Here is a 14,806-nt window from a genome sequence, read left to right on the forward strand (position 1 = left end):
ACACTTTCTGCCCTTCTCCCCTCCCCTCCGACTGGAGAACATTGCTAACATCCCGAGACATTGTCATACTCGGCAGAGTACATAATTGGGTGAATATGTCAGTGCTTTGTGTTCTTAGTGACATGACTCCCGGCTGTTCCTGTGGGGGGCTGGGTGTGCTCACTAAAGGGTTTCTACTGCAATTTTGTTACACTTGGCTTATTGTTCATTATGGTTTTGCATGTATTCTTCTAAATCCAGATAAGCATGTAACTCCTGATCCGTGCATGCAGACCTTGTCCTGTGACAGTGTGGTCATTTAAGCACGCGTGTGCATTAATTTTCTGTTCCTGTACCTTTGGTGTCAGCAGTTGGTCGCACCTGGGTCCTTCGGTAAACGTGGAAACATGCGAGTTGAGACAGTGGTTAATGCTGACTGAAGGGCAAGAGAGGGGGAGAGAGAGATGAAGAAGAAGTGAAAGAAACTGTGGTGGTGATGATAAAGTGAAACCTAGTGAAGTTATTTGTGTTTAAACATCAGATGTGTGTATCGCCACAATCAGCACCACTTCCATATTCAAAACCATTTTGATACCTCTAATTTCAGCCTCTCACACCGTACACTGATCTGTCGGGTACTTTGTCACCTCTGTTAAGCTAATCTTTCTTTTTTTTAAATATATAACTTCTATCTATGCATTATGCTTTAATTCAGCCATTGTCACTTCTTATGCTCAGGCCATGGAAAGACTGAATGTACGAAATGGTGATTCACTCCAGTCTTTCCGGGGCCTCTCCAAAATGTGGCTTGCCTATGCTTCTGCTTTTTCTTCTCTTCTCCTTTTTTCACTGATACCATTTTTTCCAGCTTGGTTCAAGAGTATGTTTGTGGCGAGCCGCGGTCCTCAAAATGTATTTATATATCTCTCATGTTCGTAAGTCACAGTCACAAAAAACAAAAAGCTGCTGAGAATTGAGCCACAACAGCCAGTCCTTCTCCCTGTTGTTGTCGAGCTAGCTTTACCTAGCTTTAGCGTGGGCCTGTTTGCTCATCTACCTTTGGCCTAGCAGCTGCTGCTTACAGCCCTTGGCCTCCTTTCAAACAGAGGGGTTGACGCATCGTGTCAAATCATTTTGTCCTTGGGGCAGGCAGCATTAGGTTATGGAAAGATGGCTCTCACCTGTCTCCGTACTGGCTCTGACGGATGGCTACCTATCTGCGTTGCAGCTCTGATGGCCCAAGGCCTGCATTTCCTGGTGCTGAGTGAGACGTACAGCTGCCCAAATGAAGGGCAGACCTCTGTACACTGTCGCCTCCATTTCTATTCACTCATCATATCAACGTGATACTTTAAAATTTTAGAAAAATGCAAAAGTGATTTTATAGACACATTATTTGTGGGAGCGTCCGTAAACGCTTTCACAATTAAACATGTCTGTAAGCTTTCTTGTAGTTTACACGAAAAACAGACACATCATCATTTATGCATTAGTGCTCCAGTTCACATTTACTCTCTAAATTATTTTATAATAATGCCTTAATTTAATTTGAAAATGTTTGGTAAAGTTTGCTGCTGTGAAGAAAGCCACAGCAAAGTAAACAGAGAATGAATAAAGAAGAAGAATGACGTTCACGGCATCAAGGTACTTTTCTTCATGGGGATATTTTGACACTCCCCTCACAGGTATGCATTTACCACAAAAGATGCTCAGATGTGTTCAAAAGTAAAAAAATAAAAGTTTAGGGGGGTGTGCAACCAAGAACAACTAAAAATGCGCTCATAACAAACCTGACAAATTATTTTTGTTCAAAAATGTTGAAACCAGTGAGTGTTTTTGTCTGATGCGTCACAGAAAGGTTATGATTTCAACATTTATTTTTTTGCCTTTTGCTTTGATTCATGAGTTCCTGCATAACCCCCCACCCTACCCCGCCCCCACACTCCTTCAAAATATGTCATAGCCTTACAAAACCAAGAGACACGTTTTGAGGAACTAGAAGTAACTGAGGCCTGAAGTATTTCGTATTGAGAAAAACATGGTTTCTGTTCATTTGTCCTCATTGTCGACCTCTGGAAATGAGAGGGGAGCGTAGCAGTTGAGTTTTGAACCCTAATTCTTACCCTGCCATTTGGGGAAGGAAAGACCTTCAGCACCTTTGATTGTCTATGTCTGCTGATGTCACATCCTTCCCCCTCCCCGCGTATCTGTGTTTACTTCCCGTCTTTCCGTCGTTCAAGACCAGGCAGTTCTGCTGTTGTAAAAATCAGTTTGAAGTTTGAAATTCAGGTATGAAGTTTTAAGTTAAAGTAGGGTTGGTAAGGAATTGAGACGTCACCTTGAGGACTTATTAAAATATATTTATAAATATTTATTTACTTTGTTCTATAATGTCTCTCACACTATAAGTTGCTGGGAGAGTGTCTAAAACTTGTGCCAATCAGAGACTACTGGCTCACTTTGCTCCTCATCAATAGACGGGTGTCTCAGTTCTAAGGCACCTAGAGATTGAAAATAGAATACATGAGAAAGCGTCCCTGTCTCGGTAATGATACAACTAAACCATGATCTAATAGAGAGAGACAGGTGAAGACATATCCTCCAACACATATACGTGCACACTTACACAGCAGCCTCTCAGTTTCAAGTTTAGCTCGAATGCTCACTGGGAAAAAAAAAGAAGAAAAAAAAAAAGGAATGAACACATTATAAGATGATCCACCGCTATCACTCTAATCCCCAGATGTACATGTTGCTAATCTCTTTAGCTGCTAACATGTTAAATTAGCCCTAATATCTGCTGAGATTCAAAACCATAGAGGCCCACCTACGTGTGGGCTACCGCCCAGGTTTAGGTCACTCGCCTCCCCCTTCGCTCAAAAAAAGATACAGACTCTGGAGGGGGGGTGGGGGGTGGCAGTGATAGCCATTCGTCACCCTGCCTATCTTGCTCTGACAGATGGGGAGTGTGGCGTGCCACATAGAGGAGTCACTGCCTGTAATGACATTAGAGGCACAATGAGACCTGATACACATTTTTTTTCCCATCCTGCCTAGCCATCAACTTGCTCCTTTGCTTGATTCTTCCCCGCCTCTCATTTCTGCTGCTGTTATGCCTTCTTCTTGCCTTACAGAAGATAAAGTGTTGTCTGCTGCTATTTCCAAATCAAAAGTACAAATGCACAAAGTGCACATTTAACATGCAAACATGCACATAGCTGCAGCAAAAACACAAGAAAGAAACCTCCGAAAAATCTACACTGAAAAAATAAAAAACAGTTTCTGAGCCAAAAAAAAAGAGTTTCCTACATAACAGAATAACTCGCGTACAAATCGAGCACCGCGAGTGTGCACCGACGTTGAGATTGTTTTGTGTAAAATGGTATTAAAACATTTTTTTTTCTATCCTCGTCTTCCAGGAAATGGGAGTTTATTTAAAAATGAGAGCGTTTATTTAAATGTACCATACACCTCCTAAAAGGTTTACTTACTGCAGTGTAAGATGTTATTTCAAATTCTCACAACCACATTTCCCATGAGGGACGGAGGACACTGGCATTGCACTTGTGCACACAGTTCATTTACAGTTGCCCCAGTTTTGTTTTTACATTTCCCACAGAAATTCTCTGAATGCAGAAATAATCTCAACAGATGGTTGTGCACAACTTTAGTTCTTGGAAGTGGATCGTGTGTTCATTTCTCCATATTTATTGCCACGTCCATCCACCTCATTCACAGAAAAAGGGGAAAAAAAAAACACAAACTGAAACTGTCTTTCAAAATGATGAATTAGCCCTGAGCATGAGTTAAAGTAAAGTTCCTGTTTTTTGTTGCCCCCTGATTCAAAGAAGTCAGTGTATGTCCTCAATAACAAAGCCACATTAACAAGCACCCTACAGACGTCTATTAGAATGTGAAAAAGTGCCATGTGCTGTATATTAGTTTTTAGTGACTAAACACTTGGGAGAGGCGACCTAGAATCAAGCCTTGTGGTGCACTGAGTGTATATGTTCTCATTGTCCTCTCAGCTACACTTCTGAGACACAGAGAGAAAATGCTCATTAGATCTATGTGCTGAATTGCTCCTCTCTCTCCATCTCTCCCATCCTCCCCCAACCTTCATATCTCCCTCTCTGGCTCTCTCCCTCTCTCCCTCTCTCTCTCTCTCTCCATCCGTCTGCTTAACAGATGGGAGGGTCGTGGGCACAGCTCTTCCCCTCCCCCTGGAGAGGCCTGGTGCCTGTTCAAAAGATCCCTCTTTATGCTTCTCTCCATTTCTCTGTTTTTCTCCCAGCGCTCTTCTTCTCTTTTTATTGTCACCTTTAAAGCTCGAAGATACGATAAAACCGGCAGAGGCATAACCGTCATCCTTCAGCACGCTCGGTGCCGGTGTGCCCTCTGACCTTAGCATTTGCCCACCCCGGCCTCCTTCCAGTTACCACACATTAGTGTGAATACAGGCATACCGCTAGTCAACAAGTCTACAGAGTATAACGGAGCTCTTTTGTTTATTCTTCATCTCCCACAGATTCATTCCCTCCTTGCCTGCTTCGGGATTAGTAAATTGGCTTAATGTGCAAGTTTGCTAGGTTGGTTTTTTTTCCTGCTGTCTTGCACCACGTGTCTTCATTTTTTTTGTTTTGTTTCTTTCTCATCCTCTTTGCCCTGTCAAGGTCAGATGTCAGTGTCGCTGCCTTGCAAGACATTCCTGCCAAGGACAACTGTGCTGTGCCACTTGACCACGTTCACTAAGCAGTGCTTATTTCCTGCTTTCCCCTCCACTTCACTGTCTTGGCGTCACGAGGCTAAATTGGATTTAGTGATTCACTGCTAATCTGTTAAGTTAACCGATGATCTCTCCAGCGCTGGGGAAGGGAACGCAATGGGGAAGTGGGCACTTGTTCTTTTTTATGTTTTGTTTTTTATTTTTTTTACCCAGGAGCTGCCTGGCACCCATAAGGGACGGGGGTGGGTGTGAGGAAAAGTGAGGGGTGGTGGCAGGAGTGGGGAGGGGAAGTGGGGGGGGCAACTTGAGTTGTTGTTGTTGTTGTGTAGGAGGAGGTAAAGGAAACAGGAAAAGATGGGAAGGAGGCTGGGTGAAGTTAAGAGGCACCAACATGGGGGTAAGCAGCAGCAGAGCTTCACCTCAGGGAGCGTTGGCTGGTGCTCAGAGCCAAAAGCGGGGATTAAATGTTCAGGACACGGGCTTAATCTTAGTGTTAATGTTACGTAAGGCCTAAGGTGTTGCCCCAGCGGGTGTTGACATTGAGAGGTTCAACTCTGCTCAGCGTGCTGTGGGAGGAACACGGAGGAGGTGCAGGCCAGGAGGCAGGGATCATGAAGGTAACGCCTCCTTGTTTGGAGCGATGCCCGGGCTGGGTAGTGTTGAGTACAAAGACTGGGAGGGGATGATGCTGTCAGCCTGTGATTGAGGTACGCTGGCTTGATTGATATCCTTGTCTGGCTGTCTTGTGCCAAGCGCCTTAGTGTTGGCTTGTAATCCTAGTTTGTCTGACAACATCCTTTTTTGTTTTCTTCCACAGGGCAGCTCTTTGTGTGTCTGTCTACGGATGGGTGTGTTTGCACAGAGCAATGCTAAAATGTTTTGGATAGCCTCTTCAGAGCTGCCACAGAGTTATTTTAGATCTTGTTATTATTATGATGGTGCAGTCCGGCTGTTGTCCTAACTGCCAAATGACGCATTTATGTTCGTATCTCAGTTCTTCCATGAGTGGGTGTATTCCAAACCATCATCTCAGGAAGTTTTTTGTCATGCATTTCATTATTGTTGAGACTGTATTGTCTCACTTTTTTCAGTTTTTGTGTGATGGACATTTTTGGCAGGCAATCTTATAAAATCCATAAAAATCAATGCAATGCTGTTTCTTTAATACAATGTAATATACTTACTAAATCCATGTTTCGCATACATACACTGAGAAGGCCTTAATTATAATGCAGGATTCTAAATTTTGAAGGAGTCGTGAATAAAGCGCAGAGCCTGCATTTCATGCTGCAAATGGAAAAGATAGCTACAGCCTTGCTTGCGCTACAGGCCTTGGTCTGTCATTAAGAGCCACTGCATCCCTGGATGTCTGTATTATGAGTTTTCATTATCAATGTCCTACTCTCTAGCACAAAAAGGTCAAGTGCATAGCAATGTGCTGCATTCACCTGAGGGGTTCAGATCTTTCTTGTGCTTCCTCATGCATGTTACTCAATAAATACATGGATTCAGGTTAGCAGGAGGTAAAAAAAAAAAAAAAAAGGAAAGGAAAGGAAGTGCATTACAATGTGCAGGTATGTGTGCAGGAGTGCGCAAAGGAGAGAATATGAGAGAGTGAGGAAAAGAGCAAGGGTGTTTGAGAAAAAGGAGAGAGAGCAAGAGAGAGAGAGAGAGAATGATAGAGAGAGAGACTGAGACTGACATGTCTTTTGGTGAAGCGGTGTCGTCTTCCACATCAATGTCTGATGCTTGTGCTGCCAGGTGCCGGAAATCTGGTTCAGAAAGGAGAGAAGAGAGAAGAAGGGGAAAGTAGAGAAAAAAAGGCAGGGTAGATGGAGGATTTTTTTTTTTTTTCATGTGACGGCGTTGACAGCTCCCCTGCATTGCACTGAGCTTAAATAATGGGATGCTCATTTGCATAACGAGGGACGTTATCACCTCTACTGTCAAAAGAAAACACAACAACAGTTCTTCTGCTCCTCCCTGAGATAGATTGGGTTGGCCTACTTTAGCACTCTGGAGAGATGCACTGGAGCTCTGGCTTAGCCAAGCTCACACAAGAGCACACAGTTATGCGCACGCACACACACAGATGTACATGCACACGTGTACACACACACACACAGAGTCACTCAGTCATGCAAACTTTTCGGAGCGCAACTCTGCTCTTCCGCCCATTCAGTCCAGCGCTTCAGCTGCTGGCCTGCACCTCTGGAACACAGGCACACACACATTAAACTGTGCACGCGTTTATTGGCTACTCAGATGTCTTCTGGACATGCAAGGTTTTTTTTCTCCAAGAAACCGTCGTGTATCAAACTGTTATGTTGCCACATTTTACTTATTTTTACAAAGGCTTTGTTTTACCAGAACATGGCAACACTCTTAGGTCCTCGTTTTTTACATCTGTATACTATCCTAGCATATCGCATCTGCCATTTTGGAGATGAGCTGCAGATAGAGTAGAAAAAAGTTGCGGCTGGCAGCTCCACTGTCAATACAGTGCAGTTTCATGGGAAGAAACAAAATGTATTTCTCAGTGTGGAGGTAATGTTACAGTGTTGGTGATTAGAGCGTTTAAGTTAGCGGCACTTCCAAAACACTGTCAAACTCTCTGTGAACGAGGCGAGATCCTGACAGTGCTGTCTCCTCTCATAGTCGGTGCCTAGGAAGAAAAAAAAATGCAAAAACTGATTTGCATGATATCGACAGTGAAAAACACAGCGGTTCTCACAACATTGTTGACAGATTCTTTGTCTTTCTTCACCCTCCCTTGTGGCTGCCACGATGCCACTTTTATTATTTTTTTTTCCCTCTCAGTATTTTGCCATATTTCATTTCATTTAATGCTTATTCTCCCCGACCCCTCCCTTCTGTCTTGCAGGTACAGATGCTGGAATCTTTGAGTTGATTGAAACAAATAGAAAGCAGGCAAAAAAAAAAAGAAGAAAAGACAAAGCAAAGGAAGAGCGGAAACGTGAAGAGAAACGGGAGAGAGAGAAGAGAAGAAGAAAGAGAAGAGAGAAGAAAGCTTGAAGTTCTTTAGAAAGAGGAGAGAAAGAAAGAGACGGGGACGATGGGGAGGAAAAAGATTCAGATCACGCGGATTATGGATGAACGCAACAGACAGGTAAGTCCCGGGGGGATGGGAGGATGGATGAGTATGAGGATGGGGGAGAAAAGGGTGGAGGAGGGAGGAAGGAGAAACACCCTACACCCCATATAGCTCTTAACAATGAAGGTTTCTGGGAGTCTGGGCAATATGCGAGCTGGGAGACAGAGCAGTCCTTGCAGGGAAAGTACAGATATTGCTTTTGGTGGAGGAGTTCCATCGGCTTAGAATAGCAATGTTTGTTTCCCTTCAATCTAACAATCCAGTGTGAGGACACGAGGAGTGTACAGTGTTTCCTAAAATGGATTTTGCTTTAAAACTGTTGGGATTTTTAAAGCACATTCTGCATATCACAGAGAAGTCTGAGGGGTGCAGCCTACGCTCAACTGAAGCACCCTTCACACACCCAAGCCCTCACACCATGCCACCCTGTTTAGCTCCCTGCCAGTGGAATATTACCGGGCAGAGGGTGGTACCACCAGTGAGGCAGGGTGGAGGAAAATATAAACAAACAACCAAACAGAGGGTTCGGGATGGTCTGAAATGACACACTGGGATGCAAACACTGAAATGCTATTTTTCTCGAGCTAAATCAGTAACAGTGGAAGTGCTGTAGCTTTCCTCTGCTTAGAATAATACACATTAATTTAAAACAAAATGTCAACAACCAATGTTAAGAGTCAAAGAATCCTCTTAACGACAGCTGGCATCACTTGAGACTTGGGATAATAAATTGTGGACACTACTGTCTCAGGCAGGAGACAGAGCTCTCTCACTGCCCTTGAGGCCCACAATCGATCACTTCCTGTGGCATAGCTGACCACTGACACTTTGTCAGCTTCCTGGCAGCCCAATTGGATCCATACGTTGCTAATGTGGCCCCCGGATCACAGGTCAAACACACACACACCAGCACACACACAGTTCTGAACACAATCCGTTTCAATGCTGCTTGAGACTTCTACACCGCGTGACATTCTCAATAGTATTTCGGAGCCATTTCACAATGTGCTTTTATCAAACACAGTCATATGTGGCCGGAGCAAAGGCTCGGTGAATTGATTGGAGTGCGTCGGGGGAGTAATTGAAGTAGATGTTGGCCCTTGTCGTGACTAAGCTCAAGTGTGTTTGCAAGAAACAAGAAGATAATAGGAAGTGTGTAAGAAAGTTTGCGTGCTGGACTCGAAGAAGGTCACATCAGAAATGTTGTTTCTCAGAATCACAGATGCAGCATAAAAAGAAAGAGTGTAACCAAGAGTCATGTATAGAGACAGTTTTTGAAAAGTATGGAGGATGTGAGATGGTATATCTTTGTTTGTTATTGAGAGAGCCAGACGGACAGACAGGCAGAGAAACAAAGAAAGAGCAAGGAAGAGGTCACCGAGTTTTAGATGAGGACTAAAACTATCGTGTTTCAGCAGCACCCACACTTCCTCCTTGCTGTTATCTCAGCCCTCCTCTCTTATCCCACCTAAGAATGGGCCCGGACTCTTCGACTCCTGAGGAAAAGGAGAGAAAGAGGGAGACAGGAAGGACACCTGAGGGAAATCGATGCCTGAGATATCCGGGCTTCACTTACAGGGAGAGGAGAAGGAGGCAGGAGAAGAGACTGAGGAGAGAGAAAGGGTTCATTGGGAAAAGAAAATCAATATATCGCAGGATTTTGTTGTTTTGATACTTAAAACCATAGAGCGGTCGTTGATATTATGTACTCGTTGCTGCTTTTAAGCGATTGCGATTCCTCCTGATATTATATCATCGAGTCATGTGGAAAGCACCACATGTTCTGTGGAGCATAATGTCATAAAACCTACAGCCTAAAATAAAAATGACATCACCGTGTTTTGAAGAGGCGGATATCACAAGACAGGGACAGAGACAGACACAGAAACTTAAATTTTCTTTTTTAAAGAAAAAAAAACAGAAGCTCAAGCTTTACATATTTTCACTTCCTTTTTGAGGAAATGTCCCAGAGCCTGAGCCAAATAAACACCAGAGGACTTTTTGCAGTGTTGCTTTTGACCTCACATTCTTCACATACTTTCAGTGTTTTACGTGTTTCTGAAAGCCCTTCTACAACCTTAGCAGGTTACGATCTTGTTTGAATATTGTTATAAAATAAGATATATTGTTATTTTCCATAATATTCATTTCCAAAAGTTTTGGGAGTTGCATAAAAAACAAAACAGGATATGGCGCAATTCCTGCATTGTCCTTCAATACAATATATAGAGCGACTGTAACATTTCCTTGGTTATGACACTCTTTCTAACGCAGCCCTCTTTGGAGTGGCACCACTCTGTGTAGCTGTCAACGCTACCTTTCCACCTACAGGGCTTTAGTGCCTCCTCACCCCTGCCCTCCATGCAGCTGCACCATCATATTGGGCACAGGGCCTGGCTCTCTCTGGGCGGCCACTTTGGGCTGCCACCTCCAGGCCCCGAAACACTTCCCAAGAGCAGTGGCAGAGGGGCCAGGCCTCCCTGGCGTTGACTGGCTGCCCGGAGTGCTGGACAGTGGGCAGCAGTGTGTGAGCCCTGGCTCCAAGCCGCCCGACCACTCAGACCCTCTCCTAGCCTCGGGCACATGAAAGAGCCCCCTGTGTCATAAACTCATGGGCTGTTCACAAAGAGCAGACTCTTGAGCCAGCTTGCAAATGCGCACAGATGGGCAGGCGCACACAAGTTAAACGTACAGGTGTGCGCACGCGCCCGCACGCGTCGACACCGTGGGCGTAGAACGATCGTAGCACACACCTTAGACGGTTCATTTGGAGCCTTTGTTAACGCAGCAGTGACAAACGCATATGTGTATGCACATGTACACATCTAAAAACACATCTATCTCTCTGGAGCCCGTGTTGTGCATCGACTAATTTGCTGCAATTGGCTCTAATTAGTGTTACCTCTCCAGCCAGTCTGCTCAGTGGGCTTAATTTAGGATGACTTGTTTGTGTGAATCATTGTGTTTGTGTGTGTGCGTCTTTGTGTCGGACATATGGGTTTCATGGGGGAAGGGACCCGAGGCCAAAGGTTAAACATGTATCAGGTCATCAGTGACAGGAAGTAAAACACAAGGATCTCCCAACTCCCCCAAACAACAGCCATACCAGCACACACTCGGCCAAAAGAAGCTATAAAAATGCTGTGACTTTGTTTTTTGGTGTGTTTTTAAAAAAGAAATTCTCTCTGGTGAAGAGAGCTACGTTTACTGCACCGCTGTCGCTGTGGTAAGAGGGTCTTTTTGTTTCTGCGACAAAGCGTTCTTCCCTCCAATCAACAGTACCGGGGTGAGAAAATGTGCGACTGACATTAACAGCAGGAAAATAATGAGGCCCACAGGGTAGCTCCTCACCCCTGCACCCCTCCTCTAATTCCCTGTTTCCCACCTTCTACCATCTCGTTCATTTACCACACCGAGTGGCACTCCTTTCTATCGTATGTTCAGCTAACCTGTGGGCTCGCTAAGTTCTCACCTTCACTTTGTTTCCTCCATTTTTTCCGCCCTTTTTTTTTTGTCTCATCCGCCAGTTTGTCACTTCACTCTAACCACTCTCCCCACTACAAAGCATCGATGTTATAGCTTTCGATAGTTCCTTTCCTTTGTGTGCTCTGGAATTCATCCCTTTTTGAGCGATTAAAAGAAATCTGTGTATTAATGAAAGCATGTTTTGCTGGATAAGTAAAAAAAAATTAAAAATAGAGGGCATACCATAAAAAGTTTGTTGCTAATGACACCAGCCTTTTTATTTGGCCTTGGTTTTATTCATTTTTTTTTTTTCATCTATAACTTTCAGATGAGCTCGTAATGTGCAGATCATTTGCACTCTCACCAAAATGTTCTCATGTCTTAATAAAAAATAAATAAAAAATGGGGTAATGTGGTTTGCTTCCGAACTGATTACCGGAACAATCAGACACACATGTAGATAAAGTGAAATGAGTTTAAACCAATTAGTTCCCTGTTTTTACTTATTTTCCTATTGCGAAAATCTGCTAAAAGTAAAAATAGCATCCCTTGCATAAAGTATACAGCCTCGGCCTCAGTGCCACACTGACAGTTTATACCCTTCAAATGGATGACAGCAAAGTTATTTTTGTCTTTCTGACCACTAACTTGGGCCTTGCAAATGTGACATCCCCTTTTTTTAGTCAGCGGGTATATCCTTTTCCAGTTGCGGTTTTTCAGCATAAACAAGAACATGCTGAGATGTAATTACTTGCTCGGCTAAGAAAAACAATCTAAACTGGCGTGGACTTGAAGACATCTATGGTTTTACCTGCCATTATTAAGCTATCACCATTAACTTTCACACGCAATTTTTTAACTAACGTGGGATTAAGATACAAAACGTTTGGACCACACTCTCTCCCGCTCTTCGGTGTACAGTGCACCCTGTGATAGGATGACGAGTGGGGTTTTTGAGGAGAGAGAAGAGCACGGCATATATTAGAGGTGGGACAAAGCCTCTTTTGTCGTAATGCCTCTCTTAACAGCGTCTTGGCTGTGAGGCAAAGTTCAAGCCAAGGTCTTCGGCTCCTCTTATTCCTTTTGCGTAAGCTCGTGTCTTCCTGCTCGGCCCCTGACAATGGGATAAGTGTTTGTTTCAAGTCAAATCTCGCTGCTCCATAGGTGACTGACATCTATGTGTGTGTGTGTGTGCATGTGTGTGTCTTCACATGGCCATGTTTGGTTTGCTAACCAGCAGTTTTTTGGTGCCTGTCTCCCCACTCCTCCTCTTCCTTCGCCTCCTCCTCCCCCAGGGAAGCAGGCAGGAGGTGGGAAGCAGAAGCGAAGCCATTGTGAAGGGGAAGCCACTGGCCTCTTCCTGTTATGAGAGGAAATGCATACAAATGTGCTTCCTGTGCGTCCGCCCCCTCTTTTCTCCTCCGTCTTTCCCCTCGTCTTTCTCTCACCCATGTGGCAGAGATTCAGCCTCTCTCCCCTCCTTTCTATGTGTCCCTCTGCTTTTCCTGGGTGTTTCTCTCCATGTGCGCCAGATCAAATGCAGCGAGCGGAGAAGAAATTATTAAATTTTTATACATTAGTTTGAATTCAATTTTTGTTGTTTTTTTTCACCAGTCATTTTCTGGTGATAGCACACCAACTCACAAGCTGACAGAAATAAAGAAAGAAAAAGAAAAAGAAATTAACTCAAATTTGTTCAATAAAGAGAGACTTTAACAGGGCAGCTAATGGTAACGCAGCTGAGTGGTTGCTGGGTTGTCTGTTTGTTTGTGTGCATTAGTCTAAAGCTCTCCTGGGATGGGGTTTGTGGAGGAGGATAGGGGTGAGTGAATAAGATGTGTGTTGCAGCGAGTGTACAGTTTACGAATAGTTTAGTTCATGTAAATAAATGCCCAGAGTAGTACTTAATAATTGTTTGTAGATTCTGTGGAAGTGTGGGGATGATTTAGTGTCCTTCACAGGGTCTTTTGAAGGTAGTCGTTGCCAAGATCTCTTCTATAACTAAGTAATCTCTTAGAAGCTTAAGCTTGTTGAAGTAACATTTGGACTTTCTGATACTTGCGAGGTTCCCCTGCACATGCATTCATTCAACCTTTGCAAGGTTCAGGCCAAACTTCCTAATTCTGTCTTCTTTTTTTTTTATTGAAGAATGAAAATCAGAAAGCATAACGTTGAGACATCACTGAGATTTGAGTTCTGATAAACTCGTTTTTTGCATATTTTATGGGAAGAATTTATGTGTCAGGGTTAGAATTTGAATATGGTTAGACTAGCATGCCAAGACATCTGTAAAGTAATGTGTCTCATTCCAATTCGTTTAGGTCTTTACCTTTAAAGATGACCAAAAATAGTCAACGCATTTTTCGTGCGTACTTGTATGTGTGCTTTTATGTGTGTGAAGATAGGTTTCACACTCTCGTTACCAATATACTGTGAAAAGACACAGTTGGGTTCACACTCACACACTCGCACTGTTCCCTTTTACCAGCATGCACGGCACTGTAATGTCATTCTCTCTGTTATTAACATAGTGATGTGACTAACAGCACCCACTGACCAAGGAAACAAAGATTACACCCACACTGACATATGGGTGGTTTACAAAATGTTTTGTGTTTTAACAACAAAGACAGAGGACTCATTGAGTAAAAGGAATGTATCAGATTTCAGATTCATCCATTTGCATGTATAGCAAATGTAAATGTTTATGATTTTTTCTTTAAAGTGATGATTTGTTCAGTCCATAAAAACTTAGAAATAGTAACACAAGGTAAGGTACATTAGTGTTTGGGTTACATATTAAGCTTATTGTTCTGATCTTTGGTTATGAATACAGCATGTAAGTGTTTAAATATTGCAAAACTTCATCTTTTTTATCAAGTTTCTTCAAAAGACTGTAGACCAACGACACCTCACATGGATTTAGTTTTAAGTACTTGGAAAACAGGTTCATAGTAGCTGTTAACTGCTTCTGTTTGGGCCTAGTGAGATGTTTTAAGCCTGCACAGGAAAGACTGGAGGTGACATTAACAAATTGGACGTTGATGGGCTAAAAGTATTGCAAGATGACATCATATCATGCCAGGAAGTCACAACAGAGTTATCTTGAAAAGTCAACTATTGAGCTTCAAAACCTGCATTGATGCAGTGCAAATCAGCATGTCCTCCATGCCTCGTAAGATCTTTGCGGACTTTAAGCATTCACTCTGTTTACTTGCGTGCATTTCTCTTATATTCGTGGATGTATGCACACAGTAGTAGTATGTGTTTTAGAGGTAGCATGTTGTACGTGTCAGGTTGAGATAAGGCGCGCGGGGGGGTGTGATGTGATATTTATGTAGGTGTTATAGTTTGGTCAGTTAAAACTTTTCATAATCGCACCCATTCTCTTCCCTGTGGTGCTGTTGAAGCCAGACTATGTGTAAATTATAATATGTGCGAAATGCTTCTGCACGTAGTTCCTCATTTAAAGCATGAGGCTAAAGACAACTTTGATTGAATTCCGCTCTTTGTTTTCTGCA

The 14,806-nt window shown here is 43.3% G+C and overlaps 1 protein-coding gene across 10 annotated transcripts in view; it reads left to right on the forward strand.

The window, feature by feature from the left end:
- Positions 1–14,806, forward strand: part of mef2cb (myocyte enhancer factor 2cb) — a 69,062-nt gene that overhangs the window by 23,520 nt on the left and 30,736 nt on the right. For all 10 annotated transcript variants that reach the window (XM_006784116.2, XM_006784115.3, XM_006784111.3 and 7 more), the window contains one exon: positions 7,590–7,835. In XM_006784116.2, coding sequence (XP_006784179.2) covers positions 7,782–7,835 — 54 coding nt within the window. In that variant the 5' untranslated portion in view covers positions 7,590–7,781. The remainder of the gene's footprint in view (positions 1–7,589; positions 7,836–14,806) is intronic.

The sequence above is a fragment of the Neolamprologus brichardi genome, chromosome 12, assembly GCF_056152115.1.
Source record: "Neolamprologus brichardi isolate AB-2024 chromosome 12, ASM5615211v1, whole genome shotgun sequence".
NCBI lineage: Eukaryota > Metazoa > Chordata > Actinopteri > Cichliformes > Cichlidae > Neolamprologus > Neolamprologus brichardi.